Genomic DNA, 27,609 nt, shown 5'->3' on the forward strand with positions numbered 1-27,609 from the left:
AATGATGTTTGCTGTGGGTTTGTCGTATATGGCCATTATTATGTTGAGGTAGGTTCCCTTTATGACCACTTTCTGGAGAGTTTTTATCATAAATAGGTGTTGAATTTTGTCAGAAGCCATTTCTGCATCTGTTGAGATGATCATATGGTTTTTCTTCTTCAATTTGTTAATATGGTGTATCACATTGATTGATTTGCATATATTGAAGAATCCTTGCATTCCTGGGATAAATCCCACTTGATCGTGGTGTATGATCCTTTTAATGTGTTCCTGGATTCTGTTTGCTAGTATTTTGTTGAGGATTTTTGCATCTATATTCATCAGTGATATTGGTCTGTAATTTTCTTTGTTTGTAGTATCTTCCCCTGGTTTTGGTATCAGGGTGATGGTGGCCTCGTAGAATGAGTTTGGGAGTGTTCCTTCCTCTGCAATTTTTGGAAGAGTTTTAGAAGGATGGGTGTTAGCTCTTCTCTAAATGTGTGATAGAATTCACCTGTGAAGCCATCTGGTCCTGGACTTTGTTTGTTGGAAGATTTTTAATCACAGTTTCAATTTCATTACTTGTGATTGGTCTGTTCATATTATTTATTTCTTCCTGGTTCAGTCTTGGAAGGTTATACCTTTCTAAGAATTTGTCCATATCTTCCAGGTTGTCCATTTTATTGGCATAGAGTTGCTTGTAGTAGTCTCTTAGGATGTTTTGTATTTCTGCGGTGTCTGTTGTAACTTCTCCTTTTTCATTTCTAATTTTATTGATTTGAGTCCTCTCCCTCTTTTTCTTGATGAGTCTGGCTAATGGTTTATCAATTTTGTTTATCTTCTGAAAGAACAAGCTTTTAGTTTTATTGATCTTTGCTATTGTTTTCTTTGTTTCTATTCCATTTATTTCTGCTCTGATCTTTATAATTTCTTTCCTTCTACTAACTTTGGGTTTTGTTTGTTCTTTCTCTAGTTCCTTTAGGTGTAAGTTTAGGTTGTTTATTTGAGATGTTTCTTGTTTCTTGAGTTAGGATTGTATTGCTATAAACTTCCCTCTTAGAACTGCTTTTGCTGCATCCCATAGGTTTTGGATCATTGTGTTTTCGTTGTCATTTGTCTCTAGGTATTTTTTGATTTCCTCTTTGATTTCTTCAGTGATCTCTTGGTTATTTAGTAATGTATTGTTTAGCCTCCATCTGTTTGTGTTTTTTTTCCCCTGTAATTGATTTCTAATCTCATAGTGTTGTGGTCAGAAAAGATGCTTGATATGATTTCAATTTTCTTAAATTTACCGAGGCTTGATTTGTGACCCAAGATGTGATCTATCCTGGAGAATGTTCCGTGCGCACTTGAGAAGAAAGTGTAATCTGCTTTGGGATGGAATGTCCTATAAATATCAATTAAATCTATCTGGTCTGTTGTGTCATTTAAAGCTTGTGTTTCCTTATTAAATTTCTGTTTGGATGATCTGTCCATTGGTGTGAGGTGTTAATGTCCCCCACTATTACTTTGATACTGTCGATTTCCTCTTTTATAGCTGTTAGCAGTTGCCTTATGTATGGAGGTGCTCCTGTGCTGGGTGCATATATATTTATAATTGTTTTATCTTCTTCTTGGATTGATCCCTTGATCATTATATAGTGTCCTTCCTTGTCCTTTGTAACATTCTTTATTTTAAAGTCTATTTTATCTGATATGAGTATTGCTACTCCAGCTTTCTTTTGATTTCCATTTGCATGGAATATCTTTTTCCATCTCCTCACTTTCAGTCTGTATGTGTCCATAGGTCTGAAGTGGGTCTCTTGTAGACAGCATATATATGGGTCTTGTTTTTGTATCCATGCGGCGAGCCTGTGTCTTTTTAAGGTAATTATCAACATGTATGTTCCTATTACCATTTTCTTAATTGTTATGGGTTTGTTTTTGTAGGTCCTTTTCTTCTCTTGTGTTTCCCACTTAGAGAAGTTCCTTTAGCATTTGTTGTAGAGCTGGTTTGGTGATGCTGAATTCTCGTAGCTTTTGCTTGTCTGTAAAGCTTTCGATTTCTCCGTCGAATCTGACTGAGATCCTTCCCGGGTAGAGTAATCTTGGTTGTAGGTTCTTGCCTTTCATCACTTTAAATTTATCATGTCACTGTCTTCTGGCTTGTAGAGTTCCTGCTGAGAAATCAGCTGTTAACCTTATGAGAGTTCCCTTGTATGTTATTTGTCGTTTTTCCCTTGCTGCATTCAGTAAGTTTTCTTTGCCTTTAATTTTTGCCAGTTTCATTACTATGTGTCTCGGCGTGTTTCTCCTTGGGTTTATCCTGCCTGGGACTGTCTGCGCTTCCTGGACTTGGGTGACTATTTCCTTTCCCATGTTTGGGAAGTTTTTGACTATAATCTCTTCAGATATTTTCTCGGGTCCTTTCTCTCTCTCTTCTCCTTCTGGGACCCCTATAATGCGAATGTTGTTACGTTTAATGTTGTCCCAGAGGTCTCTTAGGCTGTCTTCATTTCTTTTCATTCTTGTTTCTTTATTTTGTTCCACAGCAGTGAATTCCACCATTCTGTCTTCCAGGTCACTTATCCATTCTTCCGCCTCAGTTATTCTGCTATTGATTCCTTCTAGTGTATTTTTCATTTCAGTTATTGTATTGTTCATCTCTGTTTGTTTGTTCTTTAATTCTTGTAGGTCTTTGTTAAACATTTCTTGCATCTTCTCAATCTTTGCCTCCATTCTTTATCTGAGGTCCTGGATCATCTTCACTATCATTATTCTGAATTCTTTTTCTGGAAGGTTGCCTGTCTTCACTTCATTTAGTTGTTTTTCTGGGGTTTTATCTTGTTCCTTCTTCTGGTGCAAAGTCCTCTGCCTTTTCATTTTGTCTGTCTTTCTGTGAATGTGTTTTTTTTCCCACAGGCTGCAGAATTGTATTTCTTGCTTCTGCTGTTTGTTCTCTGGTGGATGAGGCTATCTAAGAGGCTTGTGCAAGTTTCCTGATGGGAGGGACTGGTGGTGGGTAGAGCTGGGTGTTACTCTGGTGGGCAGAGCTCAGTAAAACTTTAATCTACTTGTCTGCTGATGGGTGGGGCTGGTTTCCCTCTCTGTTGGTGTTTGTCCTGAGGCGACCCAGCACTGGAGCCTACCCAGGCTCTTCAGTGGGGCAAATGGTGGAGTGTGGGAGGGCTCACACCAAGGAGTACTTCCCAGAACTTCTGCTGCCAGTGTCCTTGTCCTCACGGTGAGCCACACCCACATCCCTGCCTCTGCAGGAGACCCTCAACACTAGCAGGTAGGTCTGGTTCAGTGTTGGGGTCACTGCTCCTTCCCCTGGGTCCCAGTGCACACACTGCTTTGTGTGTGCCCTCCAAGAATGGAGTCTCTGTTTCCCCCAGTCCTGTCGAAGTCCTGCAATCAGATCCTGCTAGCATTCAAAGTCTGATTCTCTAGGAATTCCCCCTCCCATTGCCGGACCCCCTGGTTGGGAAGCCTGACGTGGGGCTCAGAACCTTCACTCCAGTGGGTGGACTTCTGTGGTCTAAGTGTTCTCCAGTTTGTGAGTCACCCACCCAGCAGTTATGGAATTTGATTTTATTGTGATTGCGCCTCTCCTACCATCTCATTGTGGCTTCTCCTTTGTCTTTGGATGTGAGGTATCTTTTTTGGTGAGTTCCAGTGTCTTCCTGTCGATGATTGTTCGGCACTTAGTTCTAACCTTTTTTTAAACTTATTTTATGGTTATCCTCAAATCTCTAAATAATATGTTTATGTTGCTGTTTATTAACTTTAGGTGAGTTCCTAATGTGGTCATGAGGATGTGGCTCACCAGTACGTCTGTTCCCACCTGTCTTTTCTTCTAGTTTCTCATCATAGGTAAACTATTATTGTTAGTTCTTCATCGATCTTGCCTGTATATTTAATCTTCCCTTTATCCTAATAACCCTAATGTAGTGTTTCTTAACTCTTGTAAGATGTGGACTTTAGAGTTCTCTGTCTTCCATCTACTTCTGTTATGTCAGCTCTAACTTTAATATTGTCAACTCTGTTTATATTTACATGCTGTTTGTTAAACATAGGGTTTTTGTTTTCTGTAAGTGTATGGTTGATTTAAATGGTGACAAATACTTCAAATTTTTTTTTCCTCACTGGAACTATCGTTTAGATTAGTGGAAAGGAATAGATTTCTTTTTTCATGGCATGAAGAGAAATCACTCTGATATTTCAAACACACAGGAATCTAATACATAGAATTGGTTACAAAGGCATTGAGAGGATGGAGAAGCCAAAGGGTCACCTGGAGTTCAGCAGGCTGCTACTGCCTCTGGTTGGAGCCTGGTTAGCACCTGCTGCCCAGGTGCTGGAGGAGGCGCTGTACTGCCTGTCTGGCTGCGGCCCAGGTGCTGGGGGAGGCGCTGTACTGCCTGTCTGGCTGCGGCCCTGGGACCACTCAGCACTGCTGCACAGCAGCCACTCCCAGGGGCCTCTCCCCTAAGGAGCCGTGCCGTCATCTGTGGCTGCTGCCTTCAGTGCTGCCACAGATGCTGCCAGAAGCAGATCAATAGGTTTTTCCCTTCCTCTTCTTTTCTAATCTCCTTCCAGAGAGCTGGCAAGGGAGTCTGGGAAGGGTTATTTGCTTACTTCCCAAACCAAGATCCACTGAGCACACAGCTGCAGGGATGGAGCTGACCACCAAAGACAGCCAACTTGCCCAGAGTTCAAAGTCATGCCTTCTCTGCCACATCAAGTAGAATGTTTGTTTTGTTGAGTTTAAATAGGTTCTTTTTTACTCGAATAATTGCCTTTACCCTATAATCAAGTTTTTTCAAGGTTTTAGTCATTCTGTTTCTTCTTTCAATTATTTTTTGTTATCCCAGAGATGTCTCTTTTAGAGCCTTCTATGATTTCTAGCCTGTGTATAAAGCTCTGGTCCCAACTTTTATCCTGGTTGGATGTAGCTTTCTGGATTCCATGTTTTTCTTTCCTCCCCTCTCCTTCCTTCCTCCCTTCCTTCCTCCCTCCCTTCCTTCCTTCTTTCCTTCCTTCCTTCCTTCCTTCCTTCCTTCCTTCCTCCCTCCCCCCTCCCTCCTTCCCTCCCTCCCACCCTCCCCCCGTCCCTCCTTTCCTTCCTTCCTTCCTTCCTTCCTTCCTTCCTTCCTTCCTTCCTTTCTTTTCTCTCACTTTTCAGGGATACCTCCTTAAATCACTTCCTAAGAAAGTATGTGTAGGAAGTAACCCATAAGCATGCTTAGGTGTATGAAAATGCTGTTGCTCTTGTCCTGAATTTAGTAGTTTGCTTGTGTATAAAATTTTAGATTAGAAATGGTTTTCCCTAAAAATATTAAAAACCTTACTTCAATTTCTTCTATTAAACTCTGCCACTGATAAAAGGTGTGATGTTATTCTGATTCTAGTACCTTGTAAGTGGTTCGCACCTGGAAACTTTTAGAATTTTCTCTTTATTCTTGTCCTAAAATTTCCCAGTGATGTCTAATTATGTGGGTGGCCGCCGCCCCCCAACCTTCCCATTCATTGGTACTTGGTGATCTCTTTGAATCTGAAAACCTGGGTTCTTCCATTCAGGGTAATTTTATCTTATCTCTGATATTTTATTTCCTCTCTCTTTTTTTTTTTTCTATTTTCTCCTTCTAGACCTACTGTTGGTTGTTACACCACCTAGATTCTTAGATTCTTTTTCTTCTCTTATCTTTTCTGTCATACTTTTCATCTCCTGGTCTCCTTTTCAGCTTTCTGGGAGATTTTCTCATTTTCTTTCTGTATTTCTAATAAATTACTAATTTCAGTAACTATGCTTTTAAATTTCAAGAGTACCTATGCATTTTTATTCTCTGCTTATACCTTTTTATGCCAACCTGTTCTTAATTTATGGACATGATAGAGTTTTGAATCTCTTATAAGAATACTAACTGAAGGGTATAGAGTTACTTTCTCTTTCTTGAATCATCTTTCTTCTTCATGTTTCTGGTTTTCCTTAAATGTACAGTGCTCCTTGGTTGGCTGTTTGCATTTAAAAATGAGGCAGACAAACTGCTTGGAAGAAATTCTGTGAATGTGGACCGGGTTTGTCAGCTTGAGACCTTTGCTTTGTGATAAGCATTTTGGCTGGAGGACCTTCAGTCCTACTACCTGGAGAGGTCTTTACTTCCGGGCACCATTATCCATGTAGCTGCTTTACCTCACGGTTTGGTTCAGTTTCTTTAGAGAAGGGCCCTCCAGTTTTATTGATTGATTGCTTAGGAGTTGGTTAACCTGTATGTCTTGTCTGTGAGCTGTGGGGATTTAATTGTTGTACATTAGTTAAAAATAACCAATTTCTCTTTTTCAGTCCCTGTTGTCACTCTCGTTAGTTGATGTTTCTGGGTCTGGATCTTCTTTGGGATTTTGCAAAATAGGCAGCTCCACTTGTGGATGTTGCTACCTTTGTGCAATGCTTCTCAGCACTTCTCCATCTATTTCTTGTCTAGCAGAAATTTATTGCAATAGTTCATCTGGTGATGGTCTTCCCCCCTTTCCTTCATTATCTTCATTGTTGTGTGTTGTGTTAGTTAACTATTCCTACCTAACAAATTACCTCAAGATTACCCCCTCAAATTTAGCAGCATAAAACAACAAACATTTATGATCTCATGGTTCTGGGGAACAGTTTAGTTGGGTCGTTCTGGCTCAGTGACTCTCATGAGGTCGCTGTCAAGCTGTCGGCCAGGGCCAGGGCTGCTGTCACCTCGAGGCTCCACTTCCAGGCTTACTCTTGTGGTTGATGGCAGGCCTCAGTTCTTTGCTGATTGTTGGCCTGAGGCCTCCATTCCTTGCCTTGCGGGCCTGTCCATAGGCTGGGTGGGGAGGAAAAACTTGTACCCACTATGTTTAGTGTTTGGGAGTTTGCAGATTAAACTGAGGAAAGAAGAGAAAAAAAGTTTATTCATATGCCTGTGGGAGTGCACAAAAGAAGTGATGTGCTAAATGACTAAAGTTAGGGGCATGCATATATATATATATATATATATATATATACCTAACTTAATAGGGGAAAGGGAATGGAGACAACAGGCTTCTGTGGGAAGAACAAATGGGTTTCTTTAGGAGAACCTGTTTTTAGGATAACAACAGGAGAGAAGAAAGTTCATGATAATCTTTGTTATGCTGGTGTGATTGATCTTTTCCATCTTCTTCATGGCTGTAAAATTCCCCCAGAGAGGGGTTTTAAGATAGTTTCACTCTCAGTCTCCTTCCTGGGAGTGAAGCTGCTCCAAAGAGGTGATTTATGGTGGCTTCATTCCCAGAAGTTTCTGCTTTTAGTCAAACAAGGGAAGCTCTGGGAGCGCTTCTTTCTGCATCTCTTGAATCTCAAACGTCTTCAGCTTAAAGCCATCTTCATACTAACTCTGGGGTTCCATGTGGTTCTCCACAGCTGCCTGAATGTCCTTACTACATGGCAGCCAGCTTCCCCCAGAGCAAGTGATCCAAGATATTTCAGGATATCCAGGATGGAAGTAGTAGGCTTTTTATAATCTAAGCTAATCTCAAAAGTTATTTACAGTCACTTCAGCCATATTCTGTTTGTTGGGAGTGAGATACAAATCCAGCCCACACTCAAGGGGAGGGAAATTTAGCTCCACCTCTTAAAAGGAAGAGTATCAAAGAGTTTGAGGACTTGTGACCATATTTTGAAAACCACCAGATTGCTTTATACTTAAAAAAAAAAATCTAACTTTGTTATCATTTTGATAGTGTCTTGGGAGGAAAAGGAGCCATACTGGATCATTATATTCCATTGTATGAATGCACCATAATTTATTTGAGAAATCCTGTGTGGTTGAAAATTTAAATTGTTTTGAAATTTTTGCTTTTATAACAAACAGTACTGTGATAATATTATTCTAGGTAACTTTTTTCATATGAGTAATTATTACCTGATAGTTCATTATAACCACTTATTGCTCTATTCTATATGCTCTAGAATGCATTTGTGGGAATACACTCACATATTTTAAAGTAAATTATTAAATATTTTTGTAGCGCTTTCTGCAGTGATATTTAAGGACCATGTTTTGAACTAGTATTTTTAATGATTATTAAACAGATTCATCACCGAAAAGTTTTTTTCCAGTCACTTTTGGTTTAGTTTTGGCGTTTTATGACTGCACTAGATGGCAGCAGAGGACCAGCTTTAATTCAGGCTGCTTTTGTGATGCCGTAGAATTCTGTTACCCAATGCATTGTACATCTAATACATCCCAAAATACTAGTTTGGGATTATTAAGAATTTAGTGAGGATTAGTGGGATCATGTATACAACAGTACTGAAAGCATAGCAGTTTTGATAATGTTGCCATGTTCTTTTGTGCATTGCATATGAATTATATTTGTAGATGACTGTGTAGTGTGTCATTTTGGACCTAGTTTTGTAAAAACGATTTTGCCACATTAAAGTCTCTGAAAGTGTTTTGTTTGCTTCAGGAAACTGATGTTCTTATGTTGGAATCTCAGAAAATGAAAGAATGATTTGAAGATTCTCTTTTATCTCATGTGGGTTTTGCTCTCAGTTGTTCATGTTGGGAGCAAAGGAGTCTATAGAAAAACTTTGTGTTGGAATGTAACTCTTCTGTTTTAGATAGTGAAATTTTGTTCGTAAGGGTAGAACAGTCGTTGGACTTGTACATGGTATATGAAGAATAGCGATTTTGATATATATGCTCCAATTATATTTTGGGAAAGAAATTTCTATAACCATATGCTTTTGTTTTTTAAAATTATACATCATATAGTATCTTTACTTTCTTTAGGAACTATGTTCAGTGTTTGCATGTTTATGGTAATCTGATTCCCAAAAGGCATTAGTATCTGTGAACTAGGTAAAGAAATTGAAAATGAGTAATTCTGACAGCTCTTTTTTAAATTGTGAGATCTGGTTTGAAGATTTTATATGCAGCCCATCTTAGAACAGTATGTTCCTGGCTTTCAGCCCAGCTCTGCTGTTGCTGCTGTTTTTGCGGGCAGGTGAGCCTTTCTGGACAAATTTTATTTTCGTAACATCTTAGACTTTAGAAAATTTAATTTTTAAAATATTTTTGCCGGGGCAGAGAACTAAATTGTCTCCCAATGAATTATTTAAAATGGCTTTTAAGCCTTTTAAGTGTTATATTATCCTGATAAAATGTAAATGTAGCTAGAGGTACAGAATACAGTATATAATGAGAACAAATAAAATTGCTCCTTAAATTGTAAACTTTAAGCAACTGCACATTGAATCGACTCTGTGATCTGGCCTTGGTAGTTGCCTTAATACGACGAGTCCATATTATATTTAATTTTGTAATCTCAGTGGTTAGCTACTGTATTTAGTATTTAGCTGTTGGCATTGTTGCATCTAGACTTTTTCCCGGTAATTTTATGTGAACATGAACAAAGACCAGTGGAAACCAGTTAATTTCTAATAGTGTGATTCATTAAACATTTCGTACTAATAAATTGGGAAATTAAGTCATTTAAAACATTTGGTGCACTTAGATATAATTTTATGTACTTGTATTTCCCTATGTGCATAAAGCAATATTAAATAAAATCAAGCATCTTTGTGTTATGCATCTTCTACATGCGTTTTTAATTATCTTTCTTAAATATAACCTAGCGGTGCTATTAGTCTGTTTATACATTTAAAATAAATAATGGGATTTTTATAGTAAAATATGTGTGGTAAAGTATAATATCTGTGTTAAACGTAAAATTATTTCAAATTTCTTGTAGATTAGGTCTTTCCCTTTCAGTAAAATAATTGAGAAAAAGATTCATTGTTATATAGTAGAATTAAGATACACATAAAAGATGTTGCTTGTTTTATAAAATTTCTAATTTTTGACAAGTTTTAAATGGTAGCTGTTCTGACGATGTACTTGGAGCCACCAAATTAAATATCTTAGTGTATGGTCAATTTCTTTTTTTCTTTTTCTTTTTTTTTTTACGGTCAATTTCAATAGCAAAGTTTTGAAAGGAAAATTAGTTTGTACCTATTTTATTTTATTTTTAGTATATTTTAAGATTGTCTAATTTTTTTTTTTTTTTTGAAATTTGGAAGTATATCTAACTCCAGAGTTTTCAGATAAGAGGGATTGTGAGCCTGTGTTAGGTATTCTGCATAGTCAGTAGAATCATGGACATATAAAGGTAATCATGTAATAAAATTCTAAAAAACAAAAATACTTAAGTATATTAGCTTGTAAAACAGGTCTGTTTTTGAGAAGCAGTATAGTGTAGTGGTTAAGAGCTTGGGTATTGAAACTAGACTACCTGGGTTCAAATCCTGAAGTTCCCATACTTACTAGTCATGTGACCTTAGGAAAGTTATATAACCCCTGTAACTCCCAACCTGCCCATCTGAAAAATAGGGATTACAATAATAACTACCTCCTAGATGTTATGGGATTAAGTAATTTCATCTAAATCACTTAGAATAATGCTTAACATGTGCTTGGTAAGTGTTGTTAATAGTTACACCTTCTACCAAATTAATAGATTCATTAAAATAAAATAAACCGAACTCTAACTTTCTAAAGAGAAATTCCATAGTCATGGTAAAGTTCTATTTTTAAAATTTGAGCCTATTTTAAAAAAGAAAATTTAAGACATGGTTCATGCCCTTAAATGGGTGTAAATCTAATTGTGATATTAAAATGGGAATACATGAGAGAACAATATGAAATATAATTTCCTATAAATGATGTGACATAGACTCTGGAACATAGGCATTCTTAGGAGGAAGATGACTAGTGGAGAGTGAGTAACATGGGCAAGAGGAGCAACACGAAGTCATGAAGCGGAAACAGCCTGTCTGAGCTAGACTGACCTAATAATTGCTGTAAATCCAGAATCTCTGTTAAGTTCTAGCCACTGGGCAGTAAGGTGCTTAGATTAAAAGAAAATAATTATTATACTGGTGGCTGGTGAAACTGTTAGTGTATATTTTTACACATGTCAAGAGTGTTAAGGATTTCTGAGCCATGAGTTTTTGATTTAAATTTTGACGGTTACACCAACTCCTACTTCTTCTTTGGTTGTTGTTAGGAAGTTGTAAGGTGGGAGATCCTTTACCTCAATCATCTTGAAGTTGAAGGCCGCTTGGGACTGCTGCATCAGTAGGTTAGCCCAGTGGCCTTTGAGGTACTTAGAAGAGCTGTTTTTTGGAATACAGAGTATGGCAAGAGAGTGTCTTTCATAGCAATACAGAAGGCAGGGAAGTGAACACTTGAGGAGTAGTTGCTGCGGAAGGGGAAGCCGCCAACCTACTTCTGTAGGTTGCTACTTCTGTGACTGGAGGAAGAAAGAGGTAATGTCACAGAGAGCCAGCCAACCGAGACTCCTCAAGGGGGTTTCCTGACAGGAGGCACAGGAAGCCCCTATAGCAACACTTTTTTTTTTTAAAGGGGTGTTTTTGTTTTTTTTAAATTAATTAATTTATTTTTGGCTGCGTTGGGTCTTCGTTGCTGAGCGTGGGCTTTCTTTTTAGTTGTGGCGAGCAGGGGCTACTCTTCGTTGCAGCGTGCGGGCTTCTCATTGCGGTGGCTTCTCTTGTTGCTGAGCGTGGGCTCTAGGCGCAAGGGCTTCAGTAGTTGTGGCACATGGGCTCAGTAGTTGTGGCACACAGGCTCTAGAGCACAGGCTCAGTAGTTGTGGTGCACGGGCTTAGTTGCTCCGCGGCATGTGGGATCTTCCCAGACCAGGGCTTGAACCCGTGTCCCCTGCATTGGCAGGCGGATTCTTAACCACCGCACTACCAGGGAAGCCCCTATAGCAACACTTTTATTCTCATTTTCAGTTATACTCAAGGACGATTAAGTGAACCTTTTTGGGGACCTTTGTGAAAGCTTTTATTGTAAAGTAGGTTATATTGGCATTCAGCTAGTGTAGGCAACAGTGAGTTTCAAAAGTTGTAAAATGTAAAATGTGAAAACTAGAAGACTGGGATTAGAACTAACTTGTGATCTTGCTTAGTCTTCTTTCTCTTCTCTTTTTAATCCTCTGCTCCTTTTACCCTAGTCAGTATCAAAACAATATTTCTATAACTAAGAAGAGAGGGAAAATCTACGGACTATAACTTTTGAACAGGCATTTTAGTGGAAGCTCTTTTTTTTCATATGTTTCTAAAAATTTTAATTTATTTTTGCTTATTTTGGCTTTTGTTGTTTGGCTTTTCTCTTTTCCTTTGCAATTTGAGTATTAAGGATGGTTAGAGGTTATTTAATCCAGTGCTTTTCAATTTAATGTGCATATGAATCGCCTGGGGATCTTGTTAAAATGTAAGTCTGATTCAGTGAGTCTGGGATGGGGCCCAAGATTCTGCATTTTTAACAAGTTCCCAGGTGATGCCAATGCTACTGGTCCAAGGGCCACACTTTAAGTAGCAAGAATCTATTCCAGTTTCTCAGGATGAGGATACCAGAGAGACCATGTTTGCTCAGTGGCCTATACCTAATTAACAGTTGTGGGCTTGAGTTTTTGTTTTTGTTTTTTTTTTTGGGCCATGGCACTTGGCATGTGGGATCTTAGTTCCTGACCAGGGATCGAGTCCGCACCCCGCGCAGTAGAAGCGCGGAGTATTAACCACTGGACCGCCATGGTAGTCCCTTGTACTTTTTAATGTGACGAAAAGCCATATTTCTGAGCATAAGGAAATAGTTACAAACCAAGAGATATCCTCCTGTCCCCCTAATTAGATGGAACTCATTTAGCCAATGTTACTCAGTTTGAATCTTTAAGATGTATCTTAAGATTTTTCTCTTGCTAACCTTATCACTTTTGAGGATTTGAAGAGATTGATTTATCCAACTGTGTCCGTATTCAGTTATGGTTTTAGAGTTCTTGGATTTTGGACTTTAGGTGACCATTAAGAAAAACATTTAAATGAACTTAGAAGATATTAAAAAATATCTATGTTGTATTCAAACCTAGTCTTTGAGGTAGAAGCTTCTTGCTATAGGAAGGTAAATCGTTATGTTTTTATTTATGTAAGTTGACTATTAACCTATACTTTATTTTCAGACAGTTACAAACTGGTGAAGGTAATATAACCAGATAGTTTTGTGTCTTTGGTAGTGCCTGTATGAATACTTTTTGTTCTCACTTGCATTTGAATCTAGTCTGGTTTTTCTTGTGCCTTAAGTGCTGTTTGGGATTGTCGCAGGGCTGGAGGTGGGATATATGTGTGTGTGTGCGCCTGTGTGTGTACATACTACTTGGGTGAAGTGGCACTGCATCGTAAGAACCCTTCCAACCCGTTAAGAGTCCATAATTCTCTAATTCTTTGTAGATTGGTGGAAAGGAGGAGGGAACATACTCTAGCCCACAGAAGTGGCACTTAGCAAGATGCATATTGCTGGTAGCAAATAATTCAGTCCTGATTTGACAGTTCTTTTCACTAGTTGAAAGGTATGCTTTTATATTCTACTTCTTGCATTTCCCTAAACTCTGTTAATTGGTTGATCTTATAAACTTGTACATAGAAAGGGACTTGATCAGCTACTCTTACTGTTATGATAATTCTTATGTTTCTTTTAAGCTGCTAAGGGAAATATGAACCCATGTAGATTTAATATATTTTATATATATATATATACACACACACACACACGCACACGCACACGCACACGCACACACTTTAAGTTTGGCCGTACTGTGCGGCTTGTGGAATCTTAGTTCCCTGCCAGGGAATGAACCCGCGCCCTCAGCAGTGAAAGTGAGGAGTCCTAACCACTGAACCGCCAGGGAATTCCCTTAATTATAATTTTATTTAAATTATCCTTTTACTAATTTTTATATAATGAGCTAGATTGTGGGACAAAAACATGGTAATTTTCCATTATGTACAATACCTTTTGGAGTAATTGTGTATTTATTTATATATACTATTATTGTTAGTAAATCTTAAGAAGCTGTTTTAGTGCATTGGAATATTTTAGGCTCAGGTTTGTTTTTATCATTTTAGTGTTTAGGAAACAGTTTCCTAGACAGATTGAGAGATCCACCTGATTCAGGTTCTTTGATTTGAGCTCTTTGAGTTATTGCTCACTCAGGTAGTGCAGCTTCTGATTTTACAAAATTTTCTTGGGTTACAGCTCTTCATAGAAAAAAGAAATAAGGAACTACTTACTGTAGTTCTTGCCTGCCTTTATGTAAAGATGCATATAAGCTTGAGTTTGTGGGCTGTGGGTAACCTTCACAGAGAATTACCTGTGGTTTACTTTTCTGCACTTCAAAATTTTTGGTTCACTCATCTCTTTTTCCTCTCTGTTCAGAAGAGATGTCCTCTTCTTCCCTGCCTACAGGAAATGAATCCTTTCTGTCTTATCCAGACTTTGTTTATTAATGACCTTGACTCTTTTTTGGATTGTGTAAAGTAGTAGTCACAGTATTAATAATAATGATATCCAACCTTAATTAAGTACTTACTATGTGCCCTGGACATAGTATAATAACAATAGCTTACATTTTATTACCATGTGCCAGGTACTGTTCTTTATTCTTCATATATTAATTCATTTAATTCTTTTTCTTTTTCATTTTTTTTTATGGTGGTAAAATACCCATAACATAAAATTTACCATCTTAACTATTTTTAAGTATCTAGTTCAGTGGTATTAAATACATTCATAATGTGTGCAAACATCACTGCCATTCATGTCCAGAACTCTTTTCATCTTGCAAAACTAAAACTCTATACCCTTTATTTATTTATTTATTTTTAATAAATTTATTTATATTTATTTTTGGCTGTGTTGGGTCTTCGTTTCTTTGCGAGGGCTTTCTCCAGTTGCGGCGAGCAGGGGCCACTCTTCATCGCGGTGCGCGGGCCTCTCACCGTCGTGGCCTCTCTCTTTGCGGAGCACAGGCTCCAGACGCGCAGGCTCCAGACGCGCAGGCTCAGTAGTTGTGGCGCACGGGCCTAGTCGCTCCGCGGCATGTGGGATCTTCCCAGACCAGGGCTCGAACCCGTGTCCCCTGCATTGGCAGGCAGATTCTTAACCACTGTGCCACCAGGGAAGCCCTCTATACTCTTTAAATGATAATTCCCCATTCCCCAGTTCTCCCAGCCCCTGGTAACCATCCATTCTACTTTTGGTCTTTCTGATTTCTCACTACTCTAGGTACCTCGTATAGGTGGAATCATACAGTAGTTGTCTTTTTGTAACTGGCTTATTTCACTTAGCATAATGTCCTCAAGGTTCATTTGTATTGTAGCATACTTCAGAATTTCCCTCCTTTTTTAGGGCTGAATAATATTCCATTTAATATATATACCACATTTTACTTATCCATTTGTCTGTCAGTGGGCACTTGGGTTGCTTCTACACTGTTGCTGTCATGGATAATGCTGCTTTGAACCTGAGGGTACTAACTCGTTTAATTCTTGTAACCAGCTTAGGAGGTGGAGACTTTGGATGAGGAAACTGCATCTTAGAGTAGTCAAGCGATTTGTGCAAAATCACACAGCTAGGAAGAGCCTGTCTGGGATGAATGTCTTAACCTCCACAGTGGACTCCCACATATCTTTCTATGTTGGTGCCTTCTGTTTTGCCTATAGATATCTTCCCCCCTATTTACTATATATTAATATATAATTAATGGTATGTAATAAAATACCTCTATAACTAATGTTCACTAATGAACAACATATAGTATATTATTTTATCTTTTAACATGTGTTGCATTTTAGTTGTAATTCAGCTCAATTAAAAGTAAAGTTAAAATTCCTTGAAGTGGGCTTTAAGGCTCCCGCTTGCTCCCTGTATGCTTCTCTTCTATCAGAGGCAATTCTTTTTTGTACATATTAGATTTATAATGTTTAGAAAACTTAGAGTGATAGTGTGATTTGAATAGGACCTGTTATTTAGAGTATAAGAGATTTCATGAAAGGGAGTTTTGAGTAAGAGTTTGAAGGTAATGTATTTTAGGACAAGGTATAGTTTTACACATACATAGGCTTAGCAGTAGGCATGTACATATTTCTGAGCAGTGGAGGATGGCAAAATGAGAAAGGGATAAGACAGTTGCACTTCTGAAGTTAAAGCATATACCTAGGGACTTCCCTGGTGGTGCAGTGGTTAAGAATCCGCCTGCCAATGCAGGGGACACGGGTTCGAGCCCTGGTCTGGGAAGATCCCACATGCTGCAGAGCAACTAACCCTGTGTGCCACAACTACTGAAGCTCTTGCGCCTAGAGCCCGTGCTCTGCAACAAAGAGAAGTCACCTCAATGAGCAGCCCACGCACTGTGATGAAGAGTAGTCCCTGCTCAACGCAACTAGAGAAAGCCTGCCTGCAGCAACGAAGACCCAACCCAGCCAATAAATAAATAAATAAATAAATAAATTTATTTAAAAAAAAAAAGCATATACTTAGGAGTTGGGCAGTTGGAATCATTTTATAATATTTGATGAGATTTTTGGTTACAGATGCCTGCCTATTTTTTAGTGGTCTAGATGGCAAGCAGATTGAATCTGGTGTTACAGACTCTGGAACTGGAATTTTCTTCCCAAAGCCCATAATGATAGCACTGGTACCATTCATACTTCATGAAAATAAAGTAAGAAAATTAAATTTTTAAATTGTTGAGTGGTTTGGAAGAAATTTACTCTAAATCTTATTATATACTTGATTATTGGTATTATGTATCATTAATTCTGTGGAATGGGAGGGAGGACTCTAGAAGCTGATACTGGGCCCTACACCTGCCAGATTCTTTTAGAGCGTTGATTTTTAAGCTTGCACAGACTAAATCTTGCTGGTTGAAGGGGGTTTCTTGAAACAGAAACATCTGTGATTTAAAAATTTTTACTCTCTATTAATAGAAATAGGCATACATGATATTTTAATGAGAAGGCTTGGAGGATTTGGGATTTTTTTTTTTTTTAAATGGTAGATACCCCTAGGTCTTCAAGATTTATTTGCGATGAATTACCCAAGTTGAAATAAAAGTCTTTTGACTGATGATTTTTCCATAGACAAAGTTTACCAAGTACCAAACTTAAAACTCAGATGAACATAACATAGTGGAAAATTTGCTGTGTAAACAACATATAAAATAAAGATGACTATGCTTAAGTAGGATACATGTAAATGTTGGCAAACTGTTCAAATGTTCAGTGGCATGCTTTTGACCTGCCATTTAATATACAATTAACATTCTAAGATCAGAGGCTGGTTAGACAAGTTTGACAATTAAATTTGTGGGGAAGTGAATGGGCTTTGCAGTTTAAAATTAAATAATACACGTTGTCTGTTTAATTACTGTTGTATGTATACAAGTGATCACATAATAGAATGAAGCTGTGGTCTTAAAGTGAATTTAAGACTATAAAACTTTAATCACATCTGTTTTATAACTTTAAATTGATGTGATATGAAGATTAAAAAGGAGCTAATCCTTTTGAAGAAGTCTATGCTGTGTATAGAATCAGTAAATCAAGATAAAAATACCTGTTAGGTTGGAATCTTTTATAATGTTGAATGAAAATTTTGATAGTTTTTGATGAAGAGAACTGTCTTCACAGTTATGTGAAGAATATGTTAGGACTGTGTCTTCATTTCAGTGATTGTTAATAGCAGAAATAAAAAATTTAAAAAAGGTTAGGTGGCGGTAGTGTTACTGTTTGTGTCTATGTTCTCTTTAATTTGTTAATGTGAAAATAAGAATGACCTTAATATGAGTTCTTTGAGTTTCTGGGAAGATAAAATAAGGTAAAGCTGTACTTCAAATAGTTTTTGTTTTCAAAGGTTGAAATGTTATTTGTGTCAGATAAACAGATTATAGATAGCATTACGTTTGAAAGTAAAGCTGTGTGTAGGGATTACATTGTTTTATCATCAAATATTGGTCTTTTTGTGGAAGCAGTGTAAACGGTGATGGTTTCAAGTTATCTGAAGTCTTTTTCTGAGATTCCTTAATTTATGTTGGTAGACTTTAGGTTGTGTTTCCATAGAATTGTAGTCTAAATGGTGGTTAGGTTCCCAACCTAGCCTATAAAGCTTGCTTAATTCCTAAGGTAGCTAAATCATTTGCTGTGTTTGTCTGCTGTGAAAAGTGACAATATGTACTGTTTCAATACAGGTAACCAAACAAACTATATTGCAACAAATAAAGAAGTTTATAAAAACTCTGTTGGGGAAAACAAATTTGAGTTTTATAAGATGAGGAGGAGCTAGATTGAGAGCATGATGGAGACTGTGAGGGGACTTTGTGACACTGATTATTTTGTCTAGGTGGATCAAAAACTCACGACTTTTAATTTTGCTTGATACAGGTGTGTCACTAGCCTCTATTAGAGCTCTCTTAGGCTCATTAATGGAACTAAGTGAACAAGGTGAGAAGGAGGAAAATGGTTTTTCATTTTTAAAAATTGTGGTAAAATGTACATAACATAAATTTCTCTTTGGTTTAAGAGTTGAAAGAAATGGGGGGAAAATGTGTTAAAGAGGATGTGGATATACTTTGCAAAAGAGATTACCAGAGATCAATTTTACTGAGCAGTGAGCTAGTGAGAGAAAAAGGCAAAGTGTGCCTAAATCCCCATGGGGAAGGAAGAAAGCTGGGGTTCAGCAAGTCAGCAGTTCTTGCATCATTTCTGGAATAATGTCTGACAGGTGTTGGTGGGTCAGGGCCAGAGTCTGACCAACTGCTCTTATGTCAGGAAGGTTTATGATTGTATCTGGGGAAGTGGCTCTAAATTGTGAATTTCTTTACAAGAGATTTTAATATAACTATTTCTCTACAATCTCGAGAATTAGGTTTCAGAGGCTGTATGCCAGTTCTACTGGGAATAGAAATGAGAGGAAATGTAGCTGGTATAGAAACAGTAGAGGTTTGGCAGTGAATTCTTATGAGGGAAAAGATACAAAGGGAAGGTAGACTCTGGGCTTAACATTGTACACTTATCTCTGTTGAAGGACAGGAAATAGATGGCATATCTCTTGGCATGAAGTTATTGTGTAAAGAGCTGGTATCACATAACCATTGGTGTTGAGGATAGGTTGGGGGACATTACAGTGTGGTTCTGTCATGGGCATATATAACTTACTTGAATTCAGCAGTATATAGTGGGCAAAATGGGAAAAAAACAACAACAACCGAACAGCATATCCATTAGCATTGCATCGACTGTAAGCAGTAGAAATCAACTTTGGCTAATGTAAACAAAGGAATATATTGGAAGGCTGGCTCTCAGGAGAACCAGTCTCAGAAAATGGATAGGAATCAAGGGAAGCCAGGCAGCAAGGACCAGAGCCAAGGTCAGGCACAGGAACACTTGGAATAGGAAGCCACCCGTAGGCACTTGGTGACGGTGCCTCTGCTGTCGCTCTGAATCATTTTTCATCTATTCCTGTGCCTCACTGTCACTCAAGTTAAAAGTTCTGGGAAGGGAGCATTTGGTTGTCTGACTTAGACCCTACTTCCAACCTGCTAGAGACAGGGATAGAGAAAATCTGGGCCTTTTGGTTTCCGATGTAAAAATGAAAAGATCCATGTCCGTATCCTGTCTCACTTCTCCCCAACGAAACTGAATAGCGACTGCTTCCTCCTCCAGTGCTCCACGGCTCAGCAAATAAAGTGCACTCATTCCTCCTGCCAGAAGCTTGGGAGTCCTCCTCGACTTCTTCTGCCCCTCAGCCCCGCAGCCAGTCAAGGGCACACTATCCCGTCAGTCTGCCTCTTACACGTTTTGAATTTATCCGCTTACCTCTAAGTTATCATTGCCACTGTAGTCCCACTTGGAGTACCGTAAAAGCCTCATAATTTCTCTGGTCTACAGATCGGTTCCTATCCTATAGGAGTATACATTACGTGGAGGTGAACTTTGAAAAGTGCAGGTCAGATTGTGCTGTTAGTTTGCTAAAAGCCTTTCAGTGGTCTGTGTTTCTCTACCTGCTATTTCTCAGCTCCCGTTCCACCCTTTTAAACTGTGATGAGGGACTCCGCAAACTGCATTTCTCTGACTCTCTTGCCAGCTCGCCTTCTGTTGGGTTTTACCATGGGGAGCACGAAGGAATTAGGAAGGTGAGAGAAGGGACTTCTCTTGTTTCTACTTTCTTTACCCCTCCAGCCGCCAGCGACAACTCTTACTTCGTTCCCAACTTCTTTTGGCACTCCCAGCACCAAGCGCACTGCTCCCTCTCAGAGGGGCCAGCTTCTGGAGGGTGCATCTTAGGCAAATGAGTGCCACTTGCATTTCCTCACCCACTAGGCTGTTTGAGTATCCTCCCTTCTGTGCTTCCTCTGTAGAGACTGAAACTTGAGGTGCTGTGCTCCTCTCCTTAGAGGTCCAGGTCTTAGCCATTTGGTGCCACCTCCTTAGAGGTTTGAGCCCTGAGCTCCGTGGACCTCCCCACCCTCTTCCAGGCTCAGCAACGCCCATCCTCCAAGCTCCTGGCCTCTGATAACACGCCTCTTCTGTTTTGTTCCCGCAGCCCTTTGGGTGGTAGTGCTTCTTGCAGTTACTCATCTCTCGTTATCTTCATCTTCCCTTGTTAACCTTTTCAGCTTTCCAATATCTTTGTAACCAGTTTCCTGTATTACATCTCTTGGGTTTGAATTACCCATTATGGTTTCTGTTTGTCTCATGCAAGTGGTTTTCCACTTTCTAGAATAAAGTGAAAAAGAGTTTTCATGAATCACTAAGTCCTTGACTACTTCTCTAGACTCAAGCCATGCCATTTTCGTCTTTCTCTCCATTCTTCTGTATTCTGAATTTTTTGTTGCCAAAACACACACCTTCTGTTTTTGTCTCAAGGATATTGCAACTGGTAGACTGTACCAAGCACTGGTTCTCACCACACACCCCATCTCCCCTTCCCTTTTCCCTCCACCCCCCACAGAAGTTGCTCGGTTAACTTCTGCACAATGCAGGTAGAGGCAGGATACTGTAGAGGCTGTCGAGATAGTTTATTGTCTAGGTTTTAATAACACCTTTGCTATTTTGCCAGCTTTATGGCCTTGGGCAGGTTACTTACTGTGGTTTCAGTTTCCTCATCTGGAATATGGGGACAATAATTTTCTCTACATGGTAAGATTGTTGTAAGGCTTAATTGAGTTAATATAAAGGGCTTTGAACACTGCTCCCTGCATAGCCATTGCTCACTAAGTGATGATAACCTGCTGTTATTATCAGCTACATGAGAATCCCTCTGGGATGCCTTTCCTGATATCTAAACTCTGACAGGTTCTGCCTTTTGTATGCTCCTGTAGTGCCTAGTACTTCACCTTGTCAATACTTATTATGTTTGGGATTATTTGTTTAATGTCTTGTTTTCTTGCTAAGGGTACAAATTATATGAAGTTAGGTGAAGAACCTGTGCTGTTCATTGTTATATTTCTAGCATCTGTGCCTGATAACTTGTTGGCCCTTTAGTAAGTATTTTAAAAAATTAACTGGTTAATCATTTAAAACAAAAAACCATAGTGAGTTTGATAGGAATTGGTACAAGAGATGGTGGTGAAATGAATCAATTTAAATGATCAACTTTTCTGTTTTTATTACCCACTATGAATGCTTTATAATAGGAGAGGAGAAATACCTTCTAATGTTGAAGCTGCTGTGGTATATGACCATCGAGGTTTAACATCCCATCTTATTTTATTGCCAAAGGAAAAAACATTTCTCAGACTCTGATTAGACTGTATTTCTATTTTTTGTTTTTTCTGTAGCTTTAATATTTTCCCCCCTGGCTTGTAAAAGCAATTTGTGCTTATTTCTATAATTTCTTAAAAGTACAAAAAAATATAATGAGGAAAGCAAATATTGTTGATAATTCCGCATAGAGATGATAATTCTCTGGTGTAGGCTTTCCTATCTATTTTACTATTCATACAGAGTTTTATCTCCCTACCCCTCATAGTCATACATTCTGATTTTTAACTTGCTTTTTCTTCATTTAATATATTGTGGATCTCTTTCCATATTAATGAATATTGGTGATAAATTTAAATTATAAGATGTTTAAAGATTATTTTACCCTCAGACTACTATTAGGAATATGAGTTAAAACTCTAAGGTGGTATTAGTTACCAATATTTTGTTTTTAATCAGTTTTCCTCTTTAATTATGTACTTCCTGAATTGTATTAATGTATAATTGGTGGTTTTACTTGATTAGCTATCTCACATCTCAGTGACTGCTGCGAAGGATAGTTTCTAGTCAAGCTGGAAAACCAGTATTTAAAGTAAAGCAGTTTATACGGGAATTCCCTGGCGGTCCAGTGGTTAGGACTCTGCGCTTTCCCTGCCGAGGGCCCAGGGTTCGGGGAGCTGAGATCCCGCAAGCCGCGCAGCGCAGCGATAAATAGATAAATAAATAAATAAATAAACAAACAAACAAATAAATAAAAGCAGTTTATAAATTTGGCTTTTCTGTTATTTATATGGTTTGGTGTATATACTTCAATATAAAGAGTGAATCAATGCTTTCTAATTCAGTGAAACTTCTGTATTTTTGTCTTTTGAGAATGAGATATAATGAGAATGGATATAATACAAATAATTTAGTAATTCTGTATATTAAATTTGCAATTGAGGTTATTTCCACATTCCTTACCTTTCTTCCCTAACAGGAAATAGCTTCTTATTTTTCATGGGTATCACGTAACAAAAGTACATGTGATTCGGAATGACTGGAGTTCAAACCAAAAATCACATTCCAGAAACTTCTGTTCCAAAGCCTGAAAATTTATATGTGCAGAAGAATCCCTGAATACCAACTGCTAAATAATTTCTCTGATATCTCTGCAGATGCAAGCTGAGTTTCCCATGAGCAATCCTTTATAGTGAATTCCATCTTCTAATGCCTTTCCTTCCTTGGTCTTTTAAATCTGTTTATGCATAAGTATACATAGATAGTATTTTCTTTTAATTGATATTCCACTTGAAGTAAAAAGAAAAGTCTGATAGTAAGATATGTATGCATTCATATATATATATATATATCTCAAATGTGTGTTAAAAAATGAATAGAGAATAATTATGACAGAAAAAGCAAAATGTACCAGCACCCTGGGGTTTAATACTTATTCTATTTGAACATAATATTTAATTCTGAGCTTCTGGGCAGCCAGTGAAAAGGGAAATATAATTTTTGTTGTCATCTTATGATCAGAAGAGGGAAACCGTTTCTTTCTTTCTTTCTTATTTTATTTTATTTTTTTTATTTTTGGCTGTGTTGTGTCTTCATTGCTGCACGCGGGTTTTCTCTAGTTGTGGTGAGTGGGGGCTACTCTTCATTGCGGTGCACGGGCTTGTCATTGTGGTGGCTTCTCTTGTCGTGGAGCGTGGGCTCCAGGTGCGTGGGCTTCAGTAGTTGTGGTGCGCAGGCTCAGTAGTTGTGGCTCGCAGGCTCCAGAGCTCAGGCTCAGTAGTTGTGGTGCACAAGCTTAGTTGCTCCGTGGCATGTGGGATCTTCCCGGAGCAGGGATAGAACCCGGGTCCCCTGCATTGGCAGGCGGATTCTTAACCACTGTGCCACCAGGGAAGTCCTGTTTCTTTTTTCTGAATTCTGAAATTTGTTAGCATAAGCCAGCTTTTCTCAAACTGTGAATAAAGAATACTAATTCTGGACTTCCCTGGTAGCGCAGTGGTTAAGAATCTGCCTGCCAGTGCAGGGGACACGGGTTTGAGCCCTGGTCCGGGAAGATCCCACATGCCGCGGAGCAACTAAGCCCATGTGCCACAACTACTGAGCCTGCACTCTAGAGCCCGCGAGCCACGACTACTGAGCCTGTGTGACACAACTATGGAAGCCCGCGTGCCTAGAGCCCATGCTCCACGACAAGAGAAGCCACCGCAATGAGAAGCCTGTGCACTGCAACGAAGAGTAGCCCCCGATCACCACAACTAGAGAAAGCCTGCGTGCAGCAACGAAGACCCAATGCAGCGAAAAATTAAAAAAAAAAAAAAAATTAAATAAAAAAAAGGAGAGAGAAAAGAATACTAATTCTGCCGGATATTAACAGATATCAGGATTAAGTTTAGGAAATAATGGGCTAAATAAGATAAACAGACTTTTGTATGTTTTCTTTTTTTTTAAACTGGAGAAAAAGTTTAATAACATGTATACCTCCTATATACATGGGAGAGACCCAGGAAAACTGAGTTACTCCTTACATGTTTTCTTACAACCTTAAATGTTCCTGATATGTATCTTGACTTTCCCAGAGAAAGATATAGTGTTTCCCTAATTTATTTTGCCATGAAATCCTAAAAGTAAATAATAAGGTTTGCAAAATGCTGACCTAGGTCCTTAAACAACATGATGGATTGTGTCTTCAGTACCATTTTTGCAGAAGGTATCACAAGGCTTTTTATTTGCCCTATTCTTTTTTTATTTTTGGCCACTCAGCGCGGCATGCGGGATCTTAGTTCCCCAACCAGGGATCGAACCCATGTCCCCTGCAGTAGAAGTTCAGAGTCTCAACCACTGGACTGCCAAGGAAGTCCTTATTTGCCCTATTCTTATGTTGATTTAAATTCTCTTTGAAACACCACACAGGGCAAGGTTGACTTCTTCAAGAAGACTAGATTCTCCCTATCTACCAGGATTTGCTGCTTTTGGAAAGCATGTGCAGGAGAGCTTTGGGAACTAAGTATTCCTGTTGTCTGCCAGCCTGCTGGCCCGGCAGTTGGTCTGACTTTCTCAGATGCACAGTCAGTCCAGACTGAGGCTGATTTTCTTTTTCCAAGTGCAACCTGAGTCTTCAGAATCCCCATCTCCTAAGGATACAGCCCTTTCAATACATAGCAAGGGCCCAAGTCCTTCACCTCCTCTCCAGGGGCCTGCTACGACTAATTATTTTGAAAACACTAGTAACAGCATGCTTCCAATCCAGTCCCCAAAAGTCAGCCCCTTTGGTCTACCTTGCTGCTCTTCGGCCTGTTGTCACACACTTCTGTTACCTTAATCAGCCCTCCCATTTCTCCTCGTCTGTCCTGAACACGTCTCTCTGTTTTTTAGAACACTTGTTTGTGGGAAACAAGTTGTCCTCTATATTAGCCGCCATGTACTACGTTTGCTTCTGTCTCTTTGTTGAACGTTTCTTCTGTCCCCCAGCCTTAACTTGATTTAGCTCCATCTTTGAGTTGCTGCTTTTTTTTTCTGACCTACCTCATGGGTAGGAAATTAGGCAGATGGTCCGCATTCTCCTCCTTTCTCAGTGGTACATCCAGACTGTTAGTCTTCCAGTGTTTCATTTAACAACAAACAAAACTGCACAGTGATTCTTCTGTCCCTTTGAGGCTCATGACTTTTAACTTTCTAATTTATTGCTGTCAGATTTCTCTCATTCTTTGAAGAGTTTGGTACCTGGGTATGGTCTCCATTTTCATACCAAATCTTGCTATTATCTGTTTGGTAGTATAGCCTGTTGGTCTGTAATTTCTTTGACTTGAATTCATCTGGACTTTATTTTTATATATGGTGTGCAGTAGAGCTCTGTTCTTGACGATCAACTAATTGGGAATCAGTGATAGTAACTTGGCCATTTGAAGGATGACACATTTTAAAGTATATAAATTCCCCCATATATTGATTGGCTAATAAAAATTCTCATGAGCTTGTGTTAAAAAATATTTTAATTTTATAGTAATGAATGAGCATTGTACCTGAAATGGTGGTATCTGGTTATATCATCACATTAATTCAAAGAGAGGGGTTAGCTGTTCTGCTCACTGTTGTGTGGTAGAAGGAACATTAGGTACTTTGATGTCTGGCCATTTGCAAATCACTTTCTTTTTTTACTGCAAAGTGGAGAGAGTAACCCCTAATTTGTATAGTTGTTGGGCCAATAAAATTACATAATTACATATATGTGTGTTTGTGTGTTTTGTAAACTTTGATGTTTAAGATCTAATAAAAGTCAGACAACCGTTCTCTCCTAAGATGGGTTATAAGGTTGCTCTTGAACATCACATTGTTTCCATAAAGAGCTTTGATTTCTCTATACCCTATGTTTTTTATAGGAAACAAAAACTTCTTTAAAAAAGAATTTGTTATTTGTGGTACTTTAATCTGAATGATGGTGGAGGGGGGGACTCTGGTGAACATTATTCCAGGCAGCTATTGTTTAAGTCTAAGGAAAAACAATTCAACTGTTATTCCTTACGACTCTATTCTTGAATTTTACTGTTAATATTATCTTTTTAATGTTTCATTTAAGGTATATGATGTTGATTGATGGCACAAATGAAGTTTTTATGATTGATAGAGATAATTCAGTGTTTCATGTTTCAAATCTGGAATTTCCATTTCGTAAAGATCTCCGCATGCATTTATCAAATACTCTCCTAGATGGGGTAAGTCATATTTTATCTTTTTTTTTTAAAAATCAAACATTGCTGTTTTTCTTTCTTGTGCAAGTAAATGTGTATTTTTAATAATTAAACAGGAAATTTAGAATCAGATCCAGTTTTTTTAAAAAGTTTTTTTTATTGGCGTATAATTGACAGTTAAACAATTGAATCTAGTTTTTGTTAAGATGTTAAATTCCATTTATCTCTTACCTGCACTTACTGTCACTTGATCATTGTCTTAGATACAGAATAAGTGAACAAAATTAAATCTTAATTTTTTTGTTCTTTGTGATTGAAAAAAATTCTTATTGAAAAACTCATTTTATTGTTTTACTTGTCAGTCGAATTTTAATTGAGTGATATGACATATCACATTTTTCCTTGGTTCTTTAGCTATATGGACTAATAGTTCTTGTTGAAAGAGGATCGTGCCTTTGAAAGCAGCCACTTGTACTTTTACATTTGAATTTTGAAAGCTGATAAGAATTTTCCCATTCAGAAAATCTATATTTAATAATCACAAAATTACTTGATTAAAAATATTTTAACTTTCTCCTGTGCAGACAGCTTTCTTCTCCCCAATTCTAAATGTATTGGTTCATTGTAAATAAAAATTAAAATAATACAGAACGTTACAAAAAAGCTGGTAAAAATCATATGAACTCCTACCATTGGAGTAACTTCTGTTATCATTTTGATGAACATTATTCCAGACTTTTCTCTGTGCCAGAACATTCAATCTTAACATCTGCTCCTGAAGGATTCACATTCATATTAGTAACAGTAACTCAGAGAATAGATTCTTAAACAGAATGTCTATCAGAATCTTTTGGGGAGTTGGGACCCCTTCCAGTCCCAGTAAGATTCTGAGTACAGGTACCTCTGCCCTGGCTGAAAATGAGTACTTTGGTCAAATATGTACCCACGTGGATAGTTACATAATTTTGCATGAAAAGGTTTAAATGTTAATCTGTTCTGTAATTTGTGTTGTTTTCACTCAGCAATGTGTTTTGGACCTTTTTCACATAAAAGTCTGAATGATAGACCACTGTATATGTAAACACTGTAATTTGGGGTTTCCAGACTATCTTGCTTATGAAAATTATAGGGGGTGCTTGTTAAAAATACGGCCTATCCCAGTAGCCTATCCTAGACCTAGTGAATTAGACTCTCCCAGGGGTCAAGTTATCTTTATTTTTAATAAATGCCCAAGTGATTTTAATTAGGCAAGTTTGACAAACAATTCTGTAATTAATTTAGCCAGCCCTCTGTTGGTGGACATTTGGATTTTTTGTAGTTTTTTGTACTATAAGA

General features: G+C 38.1%; 1 protein-coding gene across 2 annotated transcripts in view; it reads left to right on the forward strand.

Moving 5' to 3' along the window:
• RNGTT (RNA guanylyltransferase and 5'-phosphatase) overlaps positions 1-27,609 on the forward strand; it is a 242,395-nt gene that overhangs the window by 43,000 nt on the left and 171,786 nt on the right. For both annotated transcript variants that reach the window (XM_059941605.1, XM_059941606.1), the window contains exon 9: positions 26,163-26,298. In XM_059941605.1, coding sequence (XP_059797588.1) covers positions 26,163-26,298 — 136 coding nt within the window. The remainder of the gene's footprint in view (positions 1-26,162; positions 26,299-27,609) is intronic.

The sequence above is a fragment of the Balaenoptera ricei genome, chromosome 12 (genome assembly GCF_028023285.1).
Source record: "Balaenoptera ricei isolate mBalRic1 chromosome 12, mBalRic1.hap2, whole genome shotgun sequence".
Taxonomy (NCBI): Eukaryota; Metazoa; Chordata; class Mammalia; order Artiodactyla; family Balaenopteridae; genus Balaenoptera; species Balaenoptera ricei.